Source organism: Mustela lutreola, chromosome 16 (genome assembly GCF_030435805.1).
Source record: "Mustela lutreola isolate mMusLut2 chromosome 16, mMusLut2.pri, whole genome shotgun sequence".
Lineage (NCBI taxonomy): Eukaryota > Metazoa > Chordata > Mammalia > Carnivora > Mustelidae > Mustela > Mustela lutreola.
This window is the reverse complement of record NC_081305.1, coordinates 35,144,482-35,166,791: the sequence shown is the minus strand read 5'-3', so window position 1 is coordinate 35,166,791 and position 22,310 is coordinate 35,144,482. Positions and strand designations below refer to the sequence as shown.

The following is a 22,310-nucleotide window of genomic DNA, read 5'->3' as shown; positions in this document are numbered from 1 at the left end:
ATTTTATAATTTGTATATAAATTGCCATTTCCAATCAAAAAGCATTCAAAATATTTTATCTGAATCACATCTGGCATCCGTGACTCACCAAGATAGATGCCTCAGTCTTTGCTAGAAAGTAGAAACTCGGAGAGTAATCACTTTTGCTATGGCAACCACTGCAGTGCAATTGCCACAGTGACATGGAATGGAACAAACTGGACTTAGAATATTCTAGGAGCCTCTAATCACCTTATGTTCCACATGGCAATGTGTAAATATACAAATGATTTTGGTTTTACAAAAAATTTATAATAGTATTGTCTTTGGTGGGATAGGGGCAGGTCAAGAGGAGGGAAACAAAGGTTCAGCAGGTTAGAGAGAAAACTGTTTAAATTGGTTGCTTTTGCTTTGATCATGTCAGAATAAAATGGCATTAGAAGGACCCAAAATATATTGAGAAGCTATGCAAATACTTCAGTTTGTTTCAATGTTAAATAATATATACTATAGATAATACACATTGTCAGAATTCAGGAATTAGAAAAACATAAATATGAGGACTAAGAACAAAAATTTATAAGGACCCAGGAGGTCTCCTGAAATCAGTACCCATCTATTTTAGAGATTCAGAACACTTTTTAGTTGAAGGACTTAACTTTAATCAAAATGAGCAAAAGTAATGTTAGATAAAAATGACACCTAGACATTCTGGTTTAGTAGGATTATGGTTAAAGATACTTAAGACATATCCTAAATTTGGGCTCAATTCTTACAAACCAATTAGTAAATAAACTAGAATGTATTTTCATTTAATTGAATTATTCATTCAAAATTGTTCATTGAGTATTTACAATGTGACTGGCACTGCTCCAGGCCTGAAATGAGCAGTAAATAAAACATACCATATATGGAGTATATTCTAGTGACAGTACATGAGTAAAATGCACAGTATGTCAGATAGTGATAAATGCCATGAAGAAAAATAAAGAAGGAAAGGAGATAGGTGTGCTGGGGGGAGGGGCAGAATTTACATACAGTGATCAGGGAAGGTCTCCTGAATAGGGCGATATTTCAGCAAGACTAGAAGGTTATCAGGAAGTGGCCCATGAGAAATATCAGGAGGAAGAGCATTCTACAGAGAATTAGCAAAGGCAGAAGCTCTCAGAGAAAACTGTCTGGCCTGTTTGTAGAATACAAAGAGGCCAGTGTGGCTGGAATATGGTTATATTTACACTATTAGGAAGAAAGGTGGGGTACTTTGCAGTTACTCCTTCATTTATCCATCATCCATCTTCTAAAAGGCATTTAAACAAAGATAAACTGATACCCAACTCTGTGTCTCTCTAGAGTTTGTACCTCCCATTTGTATCTTGTTTCAGTGTCTGACAGATATCTCGAACTTAACATGCCTGAAACAGAACTATTAATTAACAGAAATCCAAATTTATTCTTCCTACTCCTCTTCTACCTTAGTGAATGTGCCTAGGTGTCGCCATCCAGACAGTTATTTAAGCCCAACACCTAGAAGTCATCCTTTCTTCTCTTCCCTCCAACATCCAGTCTATCAGCAAGTTCTGTCAACTTTGTCTCCAGCACCTAAATATGACAGCTTCTCTTATCTCTTAATGGTTGCCCTGGTCCAAGTCATCATATCCTTTTGCTAAGTCTCCTTGAAGCTTTCAATTACATCTACATTAACCTAAACTCTTTACCTAGGTCCACAAGGCCCTGAAGACCTGGCCAAGTGCCAGCCTTCTTCTTGTTCCTTCAGCATTGACTTAGGTGTTATCTCTACATGGAATACTCTCCCAAGACTTCCTGTGACTTCATTGAATTCTTGGGTCAAATACGACCTCCAATCAGCCTTGGAAAACAGCCCTTCTTACTTCCTAATATAGAACTTTATTTTCACTTTCTAAAAATACCTAACTAATTTAATTCTTCTTGTCTTTCCCTTCTCAGTTGAATTTTAATTTATAAGAGCAGGGTTCTTATATGCTTCACTTGTGGTATATGCCAAGCAGGTAGAATACAGCAGTCCAAATAGTAGGCACTCAGAAAATATTTTTGAATAGATTAACATCTTGTACATCTTTGAGTATAAAACAGGAAGAAAACTGGATGGAAAAACAACTGATCACTATACAATTTTAAAAATACACTATTTAATTGAACTGATATGTCTGTATCACAAAATTCAAAGGAGAATACAAGTATTATATTTCAAATTCCTTGAATCCAGGAATTACATCTAATTTGTCCGTATTTCATATATTAAAGTATTCTGTATTTGTATCTACTTAATACATTTTGACTGGTGACGAAGGTGCTATGGTAGTACATTCAAGAGAGAGTATCTGAAACTACAAACATTTCAGGTAATTCAGTGTTAAAAAGTGTTACTTTTTGATGAAAAAACAAATAAAGCTACTTAACAAAAGAGCAGCCAATTTCCAAGTATAAGAAACAAACAAACAAACTCCACTATTAAGTCTCTGGAATAAAAGGCAGTCTTAAATGACTTATAATGAGACCACGCCCAGAAAACATAACACCTACAACTTTCCCCTATATAATCTCCTTTATAATAGAATTGTCATCTATTTGAAAGCATTTGATTTTTAAAATTCTTTTGTAAAAGAGAATATAAACATTCAATTCTCTATTCACATTCAGACTAAATATGAAATTTAAAATTCTGTACATGGCTCATATGACTTACTTTTATTAACAGATCAAGTACTAACAAGAAACAATTTTCATTTGACAGATTGTTATTGAATATACCTAATTCTAAAACAAGAGAAAGTATTAATGCCATGTTATTTTGAACTAAGCATTTCAGCTCTATCATGGTTAATCTGGAATTAAAATTTGAATTTTTAGCAAGCAGCACATAGACTTCATGAAATAATTTGATTTTGGGGTTTCCCTCTTTTTCTCCTTCACTTTAATAACCATCATTGATTATTTTTTGGGCCAGGCAATGGGGATACTCGGTAAGATTGGGTCTCAATCATCAGTGATACCATCTACGTTAATAATGTCCAAGGGTGACCAGGTTTTATATTTTCATCAGCCCCTTTCTTTCTTTTTTTTTTTTTTTTTAAAGATTTTATTTATTTATGAGAGAGAGCGAGAACGAGCACAGGCAGACAGAGTGGAAGGCAAAGTCAGAGGGAGAAGCAGGCTCCCCGCGGAGCAAGGAGCCCGATGTGGGACTCGATCCCAGGACGCTGGGATCATGACCTGAGCCGAAGGCAGCTGCTTAACCAAATGAGCCACCCAGGCGTCCCAGCCCCTTTATTTCTTATAAAATTATTTAGATGACCCGATTGACAATTCCCAGGCTTCACCAACATTCTAGGTATTTTCCCTTCACTTGAAGAATAAAGTGTGATCTTATGACGATCGGATACACATGAGTTAGCCTCAGATTTAGATACACAAATTTATGTATTATGAGATTTAAAATGATTCAATTTATAGAAAATGCTAACATTCTATTAAGCTTTCAATTCTCCCTTTAGTTTTGTAGCTACTTTTATAGATTTTATTGATTTCTACTACAACTGGCATGCAAAATTAATGTTTTCTCTAAGTCTGGTTATAATTCTATTTGATAGAAAAAAAATATACCTTATTTTTCTTTACCTTTTGGTCCTATGTAATTTAATAAAGAGATACCACCGTATTTGTAGAAATTCTAGAATATGATATTCTGACACAACTCTAACATATAGTTTAAAAGCCTTAACAGTATGAGAAAACACAAAATAAGCTTTCTAGAAGTTGACTGCTTAATTATTAGAGGCATCTATGGGTTGCAGATCTCCCAAGTACCTTACTTGACACTAACCAGTAGCAGCACTATTTATGAGCTCATTCTAAGGCTCAGAGACTGCCAAAGAGTTTTACAAACAATACCTTTTAGGTCACTAGAACCCTTGTAACCTGCAAAGGCCTTTTCTTGTCATAATAACATCAGTGGTTTTGGACCACGTTTTAGTTCTTTTTCTCTTATTCCTCTGTCAAGCTATTTATATTCTCTTTTCTGGAGGGCTCATTTGGGTCTTGACTTCTTAACTCTTGGAGGATTATTAAACTTAACTTTGCTTTATTCCTGAACCTAGGTTTCCAAATGTTCCAGCTTTGTTCTTTTATTAGTGTAATTAACATATTGACTTTAAGGTATCTCTAAAGTATTCAAACCAGCTTTCTCTTCTAATTACCTTTGTCTATGAAGGAAAATAATTCCTTTAATAATTAAAATAAATTAGACAAAATAATTCCTTTAGTCATTCAGAGGCTTTTGTTTTTGTTTTTAACTCTCCAGCGTCAAACCAATCACTAAATTTACTGATTGTTTCTTTGCAATGTTTCTCACACTTGTCCTTCCAACTTATTGACAAAAGTAGTGCATACTTTTACCACTTCAGACCTGGCCTGTCTCCTGACCAGTTTCTATCCCCAGAAAACGCACTATTTTAAGATTTTAAATTTGCCTCTCTTTTTATACAAAAATCTTAGGCATATCAGAGATTTTCATAAATTTTCCCTGAATTCCTATTCTATGTCCAAGAAGCATTACCTTCTGCATATTCCATCAGATCAGAAGATTTTCATTTTCTGAAGTTAATATAAAAAGGTAATAATAAGGAGCACCTGGGTGGCTCAGTGGGTTAAGCCTCTGCCTTTGGCTCAGGTCATGATCCCAGGGTCCTGGGATCAAGCCTTGCACTGGGATCTCTGCTCAGCGGGGAGCTTGCTTTCGCCCTCTCTCTGCCTACCTCTCTGCCTACTTGTGATGTCTCTCTCTGTCAAATAAAGAAATAGAAAATCTTTAAAAAAAGGTAATAATAAAAAGATGTTCAAAATTATTCTACTACTTTCCATTGCTTTCACAGAATAAAATTAACATTTGTTCATCTGCTATCATATGGTAATTCAATGTGTTCTCAGTCCATTTTTAAAGTTTTTATATTTTTACAGAAAATATCTTCAAGCCTAAGTGGTTTATTTACCAGTCACTAACCATACCCTGTTTTTATACCTCTATATATTTTTAGCCAAACCTCAGAGTTGTTTCAAAGTCCAGGCCAAAATCTCACCTTTTTTGTGTCTTCCTACCCTTTCTCAGCCTAAAGTGATTTGATTTGCTATAACACTTTGCATCTTGTCTGTGGCATTAATTCTGTATTTAACAGGGAAATATAGTCTGGTTTCACTTATGTTGTGGCAGTTGTTGCTCTAGTCTTGTGCTTTTTTCTTTTTTTAAAACATATAATGTATTATTTGCCCGAGGGGTACAGGTCTGTGAATTATCAGGCTTACACATTTCATAGCACTCACCATAGCACATACCCTCCCCACTGTCCGTAACCCAGCCACCCTATCCCTCCCTTCCCCCACCCCAGCAACCCTCAGTTTGTTACTGAGATTAAGAGTCTCTTATGGTTTGTCTCTTTTCCCGGTCTCATCTTATTTCATTTTTTCCCCTCTCAACCTGCCCTGACCCCTTGCCCCCTGCCCTGTCTCTCAAATTCCTCATATCAGAGAGATCATATGATACTTGTCCTTCTCTGATTGACTTATTTTGCTTAGCATGATGCCCTCTAGGTTCCATCCATGTCATTGCCAATGGCAAGACTTCGTTTCTTTTGATGGCTGCATAGTATTCCATTGTGTGTGTGTGTGTGTGTGTGTGTGTGTGTGTGTTTGTTTGTGTGTGCATGCGCGCGCGTGTGTGAATCACATCTTCTTTATTCCTGTGCTTTTTACAAATTTGTCTTTTGTTTTTCCAACTAGACTATACATTTCTTAAAGGCAAGGATCTTACATTAAAATCTATACTTTCTTACGTGGCATTCAGTACAGTATATGAAACATAAGAAAGGTCTAACTTTTGCATTTTGTTTGTAGGTGTTAAAGATCTTGTTAAAACTAAAGATCTATTAAAATACATGATGCTCTCTAAAGAAGTTCATCCAACTCAGAGGATAGGATCAATTGCGTATGAACTTAGAAGTACTACACCAAAAAAATAAGACACTTTAGGTACATACTTTGGCTTCTTTCTTGCCATTGCTGACTATTACTCTCCCATAATTTACTTTTTCATTATTAAATTAATATATTAATCTAACCACACAACAGAAAATCTGAAAAATGTAATAAGATAACCTATTAAACTGCTTTCACACAACCATTACTACCAGTTTGACATATTTTTAAAAATTTTTTAAAGATGATTGCATTGTGTAACATATTGTTCTAATTTCTTTTTTTTATTTTTTTTTTTTTTTTTTTTTTTTTTTTTTTTTTTTTTTTTTTTTTTTTAACATTTATTTATACATTTGAGAGGGGCGGGGAGGGGCAGAGAGAGAGAGAGAATCCCCAACCAGACTCCCTGCTGAGTGTGAAGCCAGATACCAGGGCTCCATCCCAACATCCTGAGATCATAACCTGAGCTGAAACCAAGAGCTGGTTGCTTAAATGACTGCATCACCCAGGCACCTCAGCTATCTTGCCTTGTTTCCTCTTATCTTCTTATGAGTATGTACAGTGGAGTTTTTGAGAGGCCATAGGACTTGTGATAGAGCAACAAATCAAATGCAGAAGCAAATAGTAGAATCTAGCTGTTAAGAGAATCTATTATGTCAGACATTAATTTGCAAAATTATTTTTTATCTTGGAAAACAACTTTTTCACACAAAAATATGTCTTATCACTCTATATGGGTTTGTTATTAATATTCTTAAGTAAATTAGTAAACATTTTAAAATTTTGTTTTAATTTCTAATATAGTACCTACAGGCATAATCCACTTTGGGGTCCTCAAAAAATTTTAAGAGTTTTGTGAGATTAAGAGTCACTTATGGTTTAAAGGTCCTGAGATCAAAAGTTGGGGAACCACTGATCTAGAGAAAGATTTCCCAAAAAGGATGTAATCCTAGGAGATAATCCACGAAAAATATTTTGTGATCAAATACATTTAAGAAATGGTAAGCCTCTCTTGGAAATCATCAAATTAGAAGCCAACAGGCCAAGTTTGCTTTAACTCTGTGTTTCCTAATGGTATCCGACCAAGATCTCTCTTCCAAGAGCTTCCATTATTGTCCTGGAGGCACACCGGGGCACCTCAGGATTAACTCCAAGGCCGTCAGGCAGTCCCCAAGAGAAGCATCTCTTACAGCCCAGCTTTTGTCAAGCCTGGGTAGCAGAGTCTGATGTGACACCTCTGACAACATGAAGACTGATCCTTTTATAAACATCAAGGCAGCTGAGCAGGACAGAGAGTTCCTTTTATCTCTACAAAGAGGTGTACCAAGGGCAGGGTCAGAGCCAGGACAAAGATCCCACTGAAGAGGAAAAACGGAGTCTGTTCCATCTGCCAAACAGGCAGGCGAGGTCCCAGAGTTCTCGACGACATCTTCCAGAGCAGATGGTCCATGTGCTTGCCTCCGTCATAAAGAAATCTCAATTAAGCGCCCACAGAATGCCAGACTTTAAGTTACACAACTTCCTGGTGCCTCCTCCAAGGAAAATAGTGGCCAAATATACCCTGAATGAGTCAACTTCTTTTATTGGGTTATTAGCCGTAAGTCAATTAAATGTTAGGGAATGTCTACCAAAAAAATGATGCCTTTGGTTTCAGAACCATCAGTTTGAGTTCTTTTTGACAGTAATCACATAACTGTGTCAGTTGTCCATTAAGCAAACTCCCAGTTCACAATAATAAAATTATGTCATCAGGCAGCTCATTTAAAGAGAACCCACAGTAATGTGCAAGGCACTCTGGGAAATCTAAAAACGAAAGAGGTGTCTCTTCAAAAGCATATAATCTAGTAAGGGGCCAGACAAAGCACCAGAGAGAAAGAGATAGAGAGCAAGAAAGAATTCTCACGCTCATTTCTGCAGCGGCTGGTGAGAAAGCTGGTAGAGCACGGCAACCAGTATCTGTCTCAACAAATTTGCTATTTACCTTTAAAATGTTTACTTGAACACAAACTGAGAAACACCACACAGTCGAATATCTTATCAAATAGAATCTAGTCAAACAGTGCTTCTTAGTGCGATTTAATGAGTTTATATAGGATTTTTAAAAAAACACCACTGTGAATTAAAAATAGATCCTTTTAATATACATATTTTCACTTCCGTTAACTCAACACTGATTTCTACTATGCATGCACAGTCACTGGGTTGAACTTGTTTCATATTTATTTATTTTCCAACATGCGGCAACAAGATGGCTAAGCTGAACTGTTATTCTTAAAGGGTACAATGTACCTTGTCCTCAGAGTTTTATCAACTTTAATGTTTCCAAAGAGCCCCATGAGGCTGCTCAGCACGCTGGCTTTTCACTGAAATTTCCTATTTGAAGGATGGCAAGACAGACTAGGATCTTCCCAGGTCTACTGGCTGCTTGCATTCACATCACAGCTTGGCTGGGAAAGCAGTAGAGACTGAATAGTAAGTAGATTTCCTCCAACCACAGCTGGGTGAGAGAGCTTCATTTTTAGAAAGTAAATCGAATCATGAAAACCTCCCTAATGGTGTGATTTGCTCCAGGGTTCTTTTGATACTTAAGAAGGGAAATATTAATCCTTGTGCACAGTACTCTTATTTCCAGCTTCACAGAGTTTCTTCTCCAGCCATCCTTCTGCAGTGAGGCAATTTATTGTACTTGCGGCAGAATGGAAAGCATGAAGATGTCTTTCATAATCGAGGTGGTGATAGCCTTCTCATTTCCTGCCAAATGGATCAGACCACACTTTTAACCCTGGCGGCTGCACATTTTCTTGAATAATACCGGCTCGATTTATGGCTTGCTCCTTCTGGTACTCCTCCAGCCGCATGAGGGGCCGGAAGTAGATAGGGTAGAAGGCGGCGCCGATCAGGGAGATGAAGCCGCCGAAGATGAGCACGGTGCGCAGGTTCCGGGACATAGCGCCCGGTAAGGGGTTGCCCCGACCCTCTGAGAAACCCGCACACGAGTAGCTGCCCTTCGCGCCGCCGGCCTAATTTCTTTTTTTTTAAGTTAATATGACTGAACACTTAAATGTGTTTTTTCTTCTAACAGAATCTTCATAACCATCATTTTTATCGGCTGTATAATATTCTATGCAGTTTTATTTAGCTGATTTCTGGAATAGTATGTCTTTGTCTTTTTTTTTTTTTTTAAAGATTTTATTTATTTATTTGACAGAGAAAGACACAGTGGGAGAGGGAACACAAGCAGGGGGAGTGGGAGAAGGAGAAGCAGACTTCCTGCCAAGCCGGGTACCTGATGCGAGGCTTGATCCCAGGACTCTGGGATCATGACCTGAGCCGAAGGCAGACACTTAACGAATGAGCCACCCAGGTGCCCCTGTCTCCCTGTCTTTGTCTTATTAAGGAAATAAATACCATTATATTTAGCTTGAATAATTATCCTGGGTTTTTTTGGCAAAAGCTCCTGCTTTGTGTGATTTCAAATCACTCTACCTACCTCCCTTTGGCTAGACCAGAATAGCCTAAATATAAAGTATATATTTTTAAATCTTTAACAAAACATTTTATGTTAATAACTAAAAATTTCAACATAACTGTAAGACAACTTCTGTTTCTAGACAACGTAAGTGAGCTGGAAGCCATTAAACCCTCCTTTCTTGTACAGGATTCTTCCTGTGAACCTATTATTCAAGCATGTGCTTTTTTAATTAAAAAAAATTTTTTTTTAATGCATTGTTACCCATTTGGTAAATAGTGAATTTCTGAAATCATGCTGATTTCCTGGCCGTCAACCTCATCTCTTGGCTTGGTTCTGAGAGAGAGAGATAGAGTGAGAGAGTGAGAGAGTATGCACATGCACATGCATGTGCCTTGCACAGGGGAGTTAAGGATGGAGAGCAGGATGCAATTCACAGATGTATTCAAATGTATAGAAAATGTATATTTTGTATATATTAATATTTATAACCTTATTCAATGTCATCTGCTTTTTTGGACTCATTAGCAGTCTTGTTTTTTAATAATACCAACTAAAAATATAAGGATTTTAAAAAAAACATTGTGGGATATTCACTTAAAGCTTACCGATATATTTGAAGTGTTAACTGACATTAGGGAGATTCAAATGGTTCTAACCACATTGAGAAACCACCTTACACCAGTTACAATGGCCAAAATTAGCAAGACAGGAAACAATGTGTGTTGGAGAGGATGTGGAGAAAGGGGAACCCTCTTACACTGTTGTTGGTGGGAATGCAAGTTGATGCAGCCACTTTGGAGAACAGTATGGAGATTCCTCAAGAAATTAAAAATAGAGCTTCCCTATGACCCTGCCATTGCACTACTGGGTATTTACCCCAAAGATACAGATGTCGTGAAAAGAAGGGCCATCTGTACCCCAATGTTTCTAGCAGCAATGGCCACGGTCGCCAAACTGTGGAAAGAACCAAGATGCCCTTCAACGGACGAATGGATAAGGAAGATGTGGTCCATATACACTATGGAGCATTATGTCTCCATCAGAAAGGATGAATACCCAACTTTTGTAGCAACATGGACGGGACTGGAAGAGATTATGCTGAGTGAAATAAGTCAAGCAGAGAGAGTCAATTATCATATGGTTTCACTTATTTGTGGAGCATAACAAATAACATGGAGGACATGGGGAGATGGAGAGGAGAAGGGAGTTGAGGGAAATTGGAAGGGGAGGTGAATCATGAGAGATTATGGACTCTGAAAAACAACCTGAAGGTTTTGAAGGGGCGGGGGGTGGGAGGTTGGGTGGGTATTAAGGAGGGCATGGATTGCATGGAGCACTGGGTGTGGTACAAAAACAATGAATACAGTTACGTTGAAAAGAAATAATTAAAAAAAAAAGTATTTGCATATGAAGATCCCCCATGCCTTAACATGAATTGATAAGCTAACATCTTGCTAGCTTCCAAGTTTTTGCAATTATAAATAAAACTTATAAACAAACAAACAAACAAAAAGTGTTTACTGATATGTTACCTAAATTCATTCAAAATAGGGGGGATATATAGCTATGTTTCTTAATGGACTGCATCCTATATTCTGTACATTTAAAAAATACTAATATATAAATGTCTATGTTTATGGTTAGAAAAATTAAAAAAAATTAAGAAAGCTACTAACAATTTTGTTAAAAACAAGGCTCTGAAAAACAATCTGAGGGTTTTGAAGGGGCAGGGGTGGGAGGTTGGGGGAACCAGGTGGTGTATTAGAGAGGGCACAGATTGCATGGAGCACTGTGTGTGGTACAAAAACAATGAATACTGTTACGCTGAAAAGAAATTAAAAAAAAAACAACAACCCCAAAACAAGTCACTTTATCATACAAAACACACAATTACAAAACAAGTAACTTCAATTCGGACTTTATTTCCTCCCAATTTGGGGATTCTTAGGCAGAGGTTAAAGGGAGGTATATGTGCCCTTTGATAATAACATAACACATATATACTTTTTATTCTATAAAGAGACTTGTATAAGTATTTGTCATTAATCCAGCTAATCAAGTCAGTCAGCAAATATAAAAAAATTATTTCATGTATTCTGTAACTTGACTATTAGCTTATTAAATACTATAAATCAAATACCAGAAATCTGCTCAAAATCAAAGCAATATTCAACATAATGAAACTAAAATACAGCACAACATAGAGATGTATGTTCATGTTTCCATCAAATAACACTATTAAACTTGCTTTAGGTGCCTTAGGATTTATCTCGAGGACACTGAATGATGAGTTGATTTATGAGCATAAAGCAGTAACAATAAACAATAAACAATAAAACCAGGTAAGCCTGATGAAAAGACTCATACAGTAATTTCTTGTGATCTTACTGTGTGCTGGACACTATGCTTTACTCACATTGTGTTATTCACTGTAGTCTTGTGAACTGGATATGAATGTCACTGTCATTTTATGAATGAGGAAACCGAGGCCTCTGGACATGATGACATGTCACCTGGATTCTGAGGAATAGGCTGAGGTGTTTATTGGCAGAATGAAGGAAAAACAGGAGGGGAGTGAGCTTCAAACTCTTAGTTGGTGGTCAGCTATACTACTTTCCCACTGAATACCAAAATTCTTTTTAATAAATGGCAAATGGTGAAAGCCATATGTGTTTTAGATGTTCCTAACTGAAGTAAACTCGATTTACGGGATAGAATCTTACGGAAAACAGAGATGCATGTGTTCTCATGCAGCAAATTCCTAATAGATGTTATTCTTCTTTGGAATTAAGATGTAAATAAAAATGGTTTTATGGTGACGTAAATAAAAAGTTTCAAGAGACCAGGTTAACTCTGTTTGTTTTTTGGTTCCATAGTCCAGATATATATGAAGACTTCACAATAATTACTATTTGGTATTCTTAGAAAAGCCTCAATAGACTTCCTTGTTTTGCATGTTACTCTGGCAAAAAGGAGTCTTTGAAGTTCAAATTACACTTTAAATGTAAATGTCATAAATTGCTCCTTGTATTAAAGAATTGACCACCTACTATGCATAATACTAGAAAAGGCATCTTTAAAATCTTTAATACTCCTGAAGAGAACAAAATGATATTCAGGTATAGGAAATTAATATGACTAGGTTAGAGAGAGGGGTGGAATTTGGAAGTTGAAAAGAATCTTACCAAAGTCTGCAAATGCGGACTGTCCGACCACCATCATATTTTGAGGTTTTTCAAATATAGTACTGAGAGAGAAATTTCCATCCTGTTAATGGCAGAAAATTTTGGGTTAGACTATCATAATTTATTCATTTGTCAAGTGTGAAAGAAAGCATTTAAACTGAAGCAGGAAAATAAATAATTTAAGGTTTTTGTTGTACTGTCCAAAAATTATTCTACTTTCCTATAATACCTTTATCATTAAAAAAAAAAAAAAAACTGCTGTGAGTTGATAAAGATTGCCTGGAGTGCTTTTCTGCTGTCCCTTTCAGTTGTATATCCTTTACTAAATCTTCTTTATAATTTCAGATGTAATGACTGTCTTCTACTTTCAAGTACTATGGAAACAGTAGAATATTTGGTATATTCTTTATATTTGGTAAAATAAAGAAGTATGAAAAAAATTCCTACCTTGAGGGAGCTTACAGTCCAGTTGGGAGATAAGATATGTCAGGGAAATAGAACTTCTGAAGGTAATATATATAAATGGTACAAGTAGCAAAGACACTATATTTCACAGATTTCAAAAATTTCTATTGGGCATAATTAAGAAAAAAATTTAGATTCAAATGAAATGAGAATTCCACTGATCCTTACAGAGCTAATTACTTAACAATTCCAATTTATGTATCATTGAGAAAAGGGAGTCAAGGATTAAGACCGGCAGGTGCTAGGGGTGGCTAAGCTAAATAAAAAAAGAAAACCCATTAGAGATCATTTGTTTCAGTTACTCTTTCTGAAATGGAGAGTTACACAGCTTACTTATAAAAATATGCATTTCTTTAAATTATTCTTTCTTTTCTATAATTTTAGGTGACAATACCAGAAAAATCAGCCAAACACTGAATTTGGGATCTGAAGCACTCTTTTTATCACTGACATATTTATTTACTATTTGACATACTGACAGACAGAGATCACAAGCAGGCAGAGAGGTAGGCAGAGAGGGAGAGGAGGAAGCAGGTTCGCCGCCGAGCAGAGAGCCCGATGCGGGGCTTGATTCCAGAACCCTGAGATCATGACCCGAGCTGAAGGCAGAGGCTTTAACCCACTGAGCCACCCAGCACCCTGTAAGTTAGTTTCTTAAGAAATCCCTTCTGATATTTACAAAGAAAAGCATTGCTGCATTAAAAACATGAAGACCAAATGCTTGAGGAACATGAATAATTGGGTAAGATTTGTCTTGTGGCAGACAATTTTCTAAACATTTTAACACTCTATTATCTGCATGCAGAAATATGTTTTCCCTACAATTACTAATATATCTGATAAACTTTTTGAATGATCTTTCTATAGAAATCTTATTTACACAGTGTCTTATACCTTATGAATCCCCTCCAGTCTTACTGATACCTGAAATTACATTACAGATATATCAAAGGTGCCCAAGTTCTGATTGAAGTGTCAGGTGTTTTTACATTTTAGAAAGACCATAGCACTGGGTACAGAGTGGACATAATGGTTCTAGAGATTCATTATAGAACGAATGGAAAAATCTCTTTTAAAATACTTCAGCTTCATGTGTCATAAAGTAGAATATCACCTCATTATACTGATTCAAGTGAACAAACTACTCCAGTGAAAATATGTTAAACTTAGTAAATATACCTAGAAATATTTCTGGATATAACTTTACAATGTATCTCCATCAAGAAACACTAAGTACTTCCCAGGTGATGTCCTTCCATGTCTAAGATGCCACATGAACCCTGAACCTCAATAGAAGGAAAGTAATACTTCCTTCCAACTGCTGGAGAAAGAGAATATATTCTTGGTATAGTCTAGTAGAAAGGTCACTAGACATGGAGTTAGATAACAGGGGTTCTAATCCTGCTTTCATTGGCAAGTCATATCACTTTGGGACAGCCATTACTGCTCTGGGTCTGTTTCTTAACAGTTTAGTAGGGGATGATTAATGTACTATCTACTTGAGCATTCTAGAGAGGATCAGTACAATGATAGATTAGAAGTATTCTGCAAAATGTGAACTTATCAAGCTCTTACATGGTATTTTCATAATGGCAGTCCTGTGCTTTGATGAGCTGCAAGTGCTTTTATCATGGGCTTCTTGTTTTTTTTTTTCCTTTAAGATTTTATTTATCAGAGAGAGAGAAGGGGAGGTAGCGAGCACAGGCAGACAGAATGGCAGGCAGAGGCAGATGGAGAAGCAGGCTCCCTGGTGAGCAAGGAGCCCGATGTGGGACTCGATCCCAGGACGCTGGGATCATGACCTGAGCCGAAGGCAGTTGCTTAACCAACTGAGCCATCCAGGCGTCCCGATCATGGGCTTCTTTTTGACACTAATACACTATGTTCTATCCCATTCTTTACCATGCTGTTCTTACTGGCCTTCAGTGTGTCCCTACAATCCAAAATTTGTCTTAATTCACTAGGGGTTCTGCTGCAGTTATGTCTTTTGCCTTTCCTTTTGCCTATAACCATATGAAATGACTGTACAAAGATTTAAGCGTAGAAATTTTAGAAACAGATTTCCTAGTTCAACTTCTAGGTCCACTGTTTGTTAGCATTCAGATCTGAGTAAGTTAGTTCTAATCTAAGCATCTGTTTACTTATCTTGAAAATGTATTTTTACAAAGCTTTTGTGAGGATTAGTGATAATCCATATAAAGTGCTTAGTAGAATATATGCATATATTCACTATTATCACAAGTAGGAACACTAGTAGTAATACCACTATTTCTGCTACCAAAACTACCCCCTACTATTGAAGCAGGTAACCCACTGGCATTGACAGAGGAAACTACCTGCCATTTTCTGTTTTAATGCCAGCCACAAGTGCAATGCTGTAACAAGTATCTTTTTGTAGATGACTACCTATGCTTTGGCCTGCACGTGTTTTGTTGTTGTTGTTTGTTTGTTTGTTTTTAGAGAGAGAAAGAAAGGGAGATAGGGAGGAAGGGGCAGAGGGAGAGAGAATATTAGGCAGGCTCCAATGTGGAGACTGTTGCAGGGCTCAATCTCATTACCTGAGATTCTGACCTGAGCTGAAATCAAGAGTTGTATGCTTAACTGAGCCACGCATGTCTCCCCAGCCCATGTGTTTTAATATTTAGCGTTAAAACTCTTATATGTACAGTGTTTGGAAAAAATGACCAAGAAGCAATATCTGATGACTATTTTGTATCTACAGTTTTATTCATATACAGCAATGATTTTCAACCGGGGGTGATTCTGTTCTCTGGGGGACACTGGACAATGTCTGGAGATCTATATGACTGTCATAACTGGAGCTAGCTATTAGCACCTAAGTCAGAGATACTGACAAACAACCTACAGTGCATAGGACAGAACTCTACAATGAAGAATTATCTGGTCTCAAATGGTAATAATGCCAAGATGGAATTCTGGCATAAAGGGTGATGGGTAAAGCCCAATGACTTTGCCATTCTTGTCCTAGCTACTCCCCTTTGTGACACTTATTTAGTCTCTTCTTTGAGTTCTAGTTAACAATTCTTACCACCTCCTTGATATGTCTCTTATCTGAAATAATGTTTTCCCTGCCTCAAATCAGGTATTTCATTCATCTTATTTGTTACTAGTCACTAATAGAAAACACAAGTTAACCATTCATTAATGGTCTTTCTCTCTAACATTTATCCTTTGTAGGCCACTTTTGATACTTTAGTCCTTTAATCATTCATCTTTTTTCTAGGTTATAGTAAATTCTACTTAAATTATCTCTCTGCCTCTAGATTTTCCATGCAAACTTATCTGATATGGAATAGCAAGATAACTGTAATAATGAAAGCTCTTTTCATCTCACCTTCAGTCCTAAAACATTTAAAAGTTTCTCAGTAAATACTTAAAAGGTCAAATGACTTAGTTTAGAAGTCAAGACTTCTGCTGATCTTACCTAAACCAATTCTTCTAATCTAACTTTTCAGTATCTTTTCATGCTCTGGCCCAAACCAGCCACATTCTATTCTCTGAATATGTTCTGAGTTTCCCCTGTACTTCCTTGCCCACTTTTGTCACTTGCCACTTTTTGTCACTTCCAACCATTAATATCCTGCTCATTTATACTGGCCACTTCAAATACCACATCATTCTTGAAGTCCTCCCTGATGATCCTAAGTAGACCAAATGGAAGCAATTGCTCTGTCTTTGAGCTACTTGTAGCATGAGGTTTGTATGTCTCATCAAACCAGTCGGAGTTCCCCACACTCACATCTTAGCCCTTTTGGCATATAAACTCTCTTAACTTTTCTGCCTCCTAGAGTACATTCATGGGACTGTGTGGACAACTGCATTCTAACAAGATTTGCTGATGCTCTAGTTCTAGTACCTAATAGGATTTCAAGGGTTTTTTTTGGCTAATAGTGAATACTACAAATTCTTTCCCCAATCTCTAACTGAAATAATCCTCCATTTTATAAAACCTATACTTTATCTGAAGTAATTGAGTTTACATTTCTCTTAATTTGTACCAGTGTTTTTTTTAATTGTTAACATGGGTATCTTACTGATCCAGCTGTTTTGCAGCAAGAACAACCCTTAGTCTCTATTGTCCAATAGCCAATTTATTAACTTTCTTTAAAGTCAACAATAATAAAAAGGATCAGATCTAAATCTGGTCTCTTCTTGATGATTTTTCTCCTACTACATTGCTTTACTATGTTTTATTCAGCAGGCTGCCACTACTTTCAAGATGAGACAAACCCAACTTCCTTAATATGTAACAACAGAGAGTTAGACAATCAGGAAAACAGGGGAATATTTTTCGAATGAAAGACCAAAACAAAACCACAGCAAAAAAGCTAAATGAATTAAGATAAGCAGTACACATAAAGAATTCAAAGTAATGATCACAAAGCTATTTAGTGGACTTGAGAAAAGAGTGTAGAATTTCAGTGAGACAAGAGATTGAAAATATACAATGAAACCATTTAAAGAGAATGAACTCAATAACAAATTAAAAATGTACTAGAGGGAATCAGTAGAAGATTAGAAAAGGGAGGAGAATGGGTTAGCAACCTGGAAGACAGAGTAATGGAATGCAACCAATGGAAAGCAAAGAAAAAAAAGAATAATAAAAATGGAAGTAGACTTAGGGAACTCAGTGATATAATCAACTGTAATAACATTTGCATTATAGGGATCCCAGAAGGAGAAGAAACAAAGGGGCAGAAAATTTGTTTGAAGAAGTAACAGCTGACAACATCTTTAATTCAGGGAAGAAAACAGACATCCAGATTCAGGACACACAGAGACGCCCAAACAAAATCAATGAAAAGAAGTCCACACCATGGCACATAATTAAAATGGCAAGAAGTACTGATAAGGAGAGAATTTTAAAAGCAGCAAGAGAAAAAACAAACAAACAAACAAAAAATGAAAAATCTAAACCAGTTACATTCAAGGGAAACCACATAAGGCTATCAGCTGATTTTTCAGCAGAAATTTTATAGGTCAGAAGGGGGTGGAATGATATATTCAAAGTACTGAAAGGAAAAACATGCAACCAAGAATATTCTACCCAACAAGGTTATCATTCAGAAGACAAAAGAGATAAAAAGTTTCCTAGACAAACAAAAGTTAAAGTAGTTCATCACCACTAACCCAGCCTTCCAAGAAATGCTAAAAGGGAATTCTATGAGTGGAGAGAAAAGGCCATAATTAGAAGTAAAAAAATTATGAGAATAAAGATTTCACAAGTAAATACAAATATAATAAAAGCACTAGATTAATAACTTAAAACAGCAGTACAAAGGTTAAAGGAAAAAAGCAGCAAAATCTATTATATTTATAAAGACCAGTCAAAGGATTCATAAAATAAAAGGATGTAATATATGATATCATACACAGAAAACATGGGGTGGGTTTCAGAGTAAAAATGTAATGTTTTTAGAATGGGTTCAAACTTAAGTGACCATCAACTTAATACAGGTTATTGTATGCATAAGATGTTATATATGAACCTAATGATAATCATATAACCAAAAATTTGTAATTGAGATACAAAAAATAAAGAGGAAGTAATCTAAGCATATCACTAAAAAACCCATCAAATCACAAAGGATGACAAGAAAAGAAGAGAGAAGAAAAACAACAACAACCAAAAAACATGTAAAAAAATGGCAGTAAGTATGTGCCTATCAATAATTATACTGAATGTAAATGATCTGACTGAATATTTCAAATAAAAGACAAAGGGTGACAGAATGGATACAAAGGCAAGATGCGGGGGAGGAGTCAAGATGGCGGAGAAGTAGCAGGCCGAGACTACTTCAGCTAGCCGGAGATCAGCTAGATAGCTTATCTAAAGATTGCAAACACCTGCAAATCCATCGGCAGATCGAAGAGAAGAAGAACAGCAATTCTGGAAACAGAAAAACAACCACTTTCTGAAAGGTAGGACCGGCGGAGAAGTGAAGCCAAAGCAACGGGAAGATCGACTCCGGGGGTAGGGGCTGGCTCCTGGCAAGCACGGAGCAACGGCACACAAAATCAGGACTTTTAAAGTCTGTTCCGCTGAGGGACATCGCTCCAGAGGCTAAAGCGGGGGAAGCCCACGCGGGGTCAGCGTGGCCTCAGGTCCCGCAGGGTCACAGAAGGATCAGGGGTGTCTGAGTGTGGCAGAGCTTGCGGGTATTGGAACGGGAAAGCCGGCTACAGAGACAGAGCCGACAGTAAGCTCGCAGCTCGGGGTTACCTTGAAATGGTCGTAGGCTCGGTGAGCTCGGAGCGCGGCCGGAGGTCAGGCAGACGGGAGTAACTGGGCGCTGTTCTCTGAGGGCGCACTGAGGAGTGTGGCCCTGGGCTCTCGGCTCCTCCGGGCCGGAGACCAGGAGGCTGCCATTTGTATTCCCGTCCTCCGGAACTCTACGGAAAGCGCTCAGGGAACAAAAGCTCCTGAAAGCAAACCTGAGTGGATTACTCACCCCGGCCCCAGTAAGGGCGGTGCAATTCCGCCTGGGGCAAAGACACTTGAGAATCACTACACCAGGCCCCTCCCCCAGAAGATCAACAAGAAATCCAGCTGAGACCAAGTTCACCTACTAAGGAGTGCGGTTTGAATACCAAGGAGAGCAGCAGAATTGCAGAGGAGGAGAAAGCAAAGCACGGAACACATGGCTTTTTCCCTGTGATTTTTTTTTTAGTCTTGCAGTTAATTTAATTTTTTTCATTTTCATTTTTTGTTTTTTTTTCTCGCCTTCTGGTAAATTTTTTTTTTAACTTTTACCTTTTTCTTTTTTAACGTTTTTAAACTAGTTTATCTAATATATATATATTTTCTTTTTTATATTTTTCTTATTTGTTTTCTTTTTTTAAATTCTTTTCTTTTTTTTTTCTTTCTTCCTTTTTGAACCTCTTTTTATCCCCTTTCTCTCCCCTCACGATGTGGGATCTCTTCTAATTTGGCTAAAGCATATTTTCCTGGGGTTGTTGCCACCCTTTTAGTATTTTACTTGCTCCTTCATATACTCTTATCTGGACAAAATGACAAGACGGAAAAATTCAACACAAAAAAAAGAACAAGAGGCAGTACCGAAGGCTAGGGACCTAATCAATACAGACATCGGTAATATGTCAGATCTAGAGTTCAGAATGACAATTCTCAAGGTTCTAGCCGGGCTCGAAAAAGGCATGGAAGATATTAGAGAAACCCTGTCGAGAGATATAAAAGCCCTTTCTGGAGAAATAAAAGAACTAAAATCTAACCAAGGTGAAATAAAAAAAAAAAGTTATTAATGAGGTGCAATAAAAAATGGAGGCTCTCACTGCTAGGATAAATGAGGCAGAAGAAAGAATTAGTGATATAGAAGACCAAATGACAGAGAATAAAGAAGCTGAGCAAAAGAGGGACAAACAGCTACTGGACCACGAGGGGAGAATTCGAGAGATAAGTGACACCATAAGACGAAACAACATTAGAATAATTGGGATTCCAGAAATAGAAGAGAGAGGGGAGCAGAAGGTATACTGGAGAGAATTATTGGGGAGAATTTCCCCAATATGGCAAAGGGAACGAGCATCAAAATTCAGGAGATTCAGAGAACGCCCCTCAAAATCAATAAGAATAGGCCGACACCCCGTCACCTAATAGTAAAATTTACAAGTCTCAGTGACAAAGAGAAAATCCTGAAAGCAGCCCGGGAAAAGAAGTCTGTAACATACAATGGTAAAAATATTAGATTGGCAGCTGACTTATCCACAGAGACCTGGCAGGCCAGAAAGAGCTGGCATGATATTTTCAGAGCACTAAACGAGAAAAACATGCAGCCAAGAATACTATATCCAGCTAGGCTATCATTGAAAATAGAAGGAGAGATTAAAAGCTTCCAGGACAAACAAAAACTGAAAGAATTTGCAAACACCAAACCAGCTCTACAGGAAATATTGAAAGGGGTCCTCTAAGCAAAGAGAGAGCCTACAAGTGGTAGATCAGAAAGGAACAGAGACCATATACAGTAACAGTCACCTTACAGGCAATACAATGGCACTAAATTCATATCTCTCAATAGTTACCCTGAATGTGAATGGGCTAAATGCCCCTGTCAAAAGACACAGGGTATCAGATTGGATAAAAAAACAAAACCCATCTATATGTTGCCTCCAAGAAACTCATTTTAAGCCCGAAGAAACCTCCAGATTTAAAGTGAGGGGGTGGTAAAGAATTTACCATGCCAATGGACATCAGAAGAAAGCAGGAGTTGCAATCCTTATATCCGATCAATTAGATTTTAAGCCAAAGACTATAATAAGAGATGAGGAAGGACACTATATCATACTCAAAGGGTCTGTCCAACAAGAAGATTTAACAATTTTAAGTATCTATGCCAACAACGTGGGAGCAGCCAACTATATAAACCAATTAATAACAAAATCAAAGAAACACATAAACAATACTACAATAATCGTAGGGGACTTTAACACTCCCCTCACTGAAATGGACAGATCATCCAAGCAAAAGATCAGCAAGGAAATAAAGGCCTTAAACGACACACTGGACCAGATGGACATCACAGATATATTCAGAACATTTCATCCCAAAGCAACAGAATACACATTCTTCTCTAGTGCACATGGAACATTCTCCAGAATAGATCACATCCTCGGTCCTAAATCAGGACTCAACCGGTATCAAAAGATTGGGATCATTCCCTACATATTTTCAGACCACAATGCTCTGAAGCTAAAACTCAACCACAAAAGGAAGTTTGAAAAGAACCCAAATACATGGAGACTAAACAGCATCCTTCTAAAGAATGAATGGGTCAAGCGGGAAATTAAAGAAGAATTGAAAAAAATCATGGAAACAAATGATAATGAAAATACAACGGTTCAAAATCTATGGGACACAACAAAGGCAGTCCTGAGAGGAAAATATATAGCGGTACAAGCCTTTCTCAAGAAACAAGAAAGGTCTCAGGTACACAACCTAACCCTACACCTAAAGGAGCTGGAGAAAGAACAAGAAAGAAACCCTAAGCCCAGCAGGAGAAGAGAAATCATAAAGATCAGAGCAGAAATCAATGAAATAGAAACCAAAAAAACAATAGAACAGATCAACGAAACTAGGAGCTGGTTCTTTGAAAGAATTAATAAAATTGATAAACCCCTGGCCCGACTTATCAAAAGAAAAGAGAAAGGACCCAAATAAATAAAAT

The 22,310-nt window shown here is 37.1% G+C and overlaps 2 protein-coding genes across 2 annotated transcripts in view; both read right to left on the bottom strand.

Moving 5' to 3' along the window:
* Positions 1-22,310, bottom strand: part of ITFG1 (integrin alpha FG-GAP repeat containing 1) — a 324,431-nt gene that overhangs the window by 191,214 nt on the left and 110,907 nt on the right. The window contains exon 8 of the mRNA XM_059152027.1: positions 12,643-12,724. Coding sequence (XP_059008010.1) covers positions 12,643-12,724 — 82 coding nt within the window. The remainder of the gene's footprint in view (positions 1-12,642; positions 12,725-22,310) is intronic.
* Positions 8,046-9,000, bottom strand: LOC131818015 (small integral membrane protein 20). Its single transcript, XM_059152028.1, has one exon. The coding sequence runs from the start codon at positions 8,931-8,933 to the stop codon at positions 8,730-8,732; it is 204 nt and encodes a 67-aa protein (XP_059008011.1). The 5' UTR covers positions 8,934-9,000; the 3' UTR covers positions 8,046-8,729.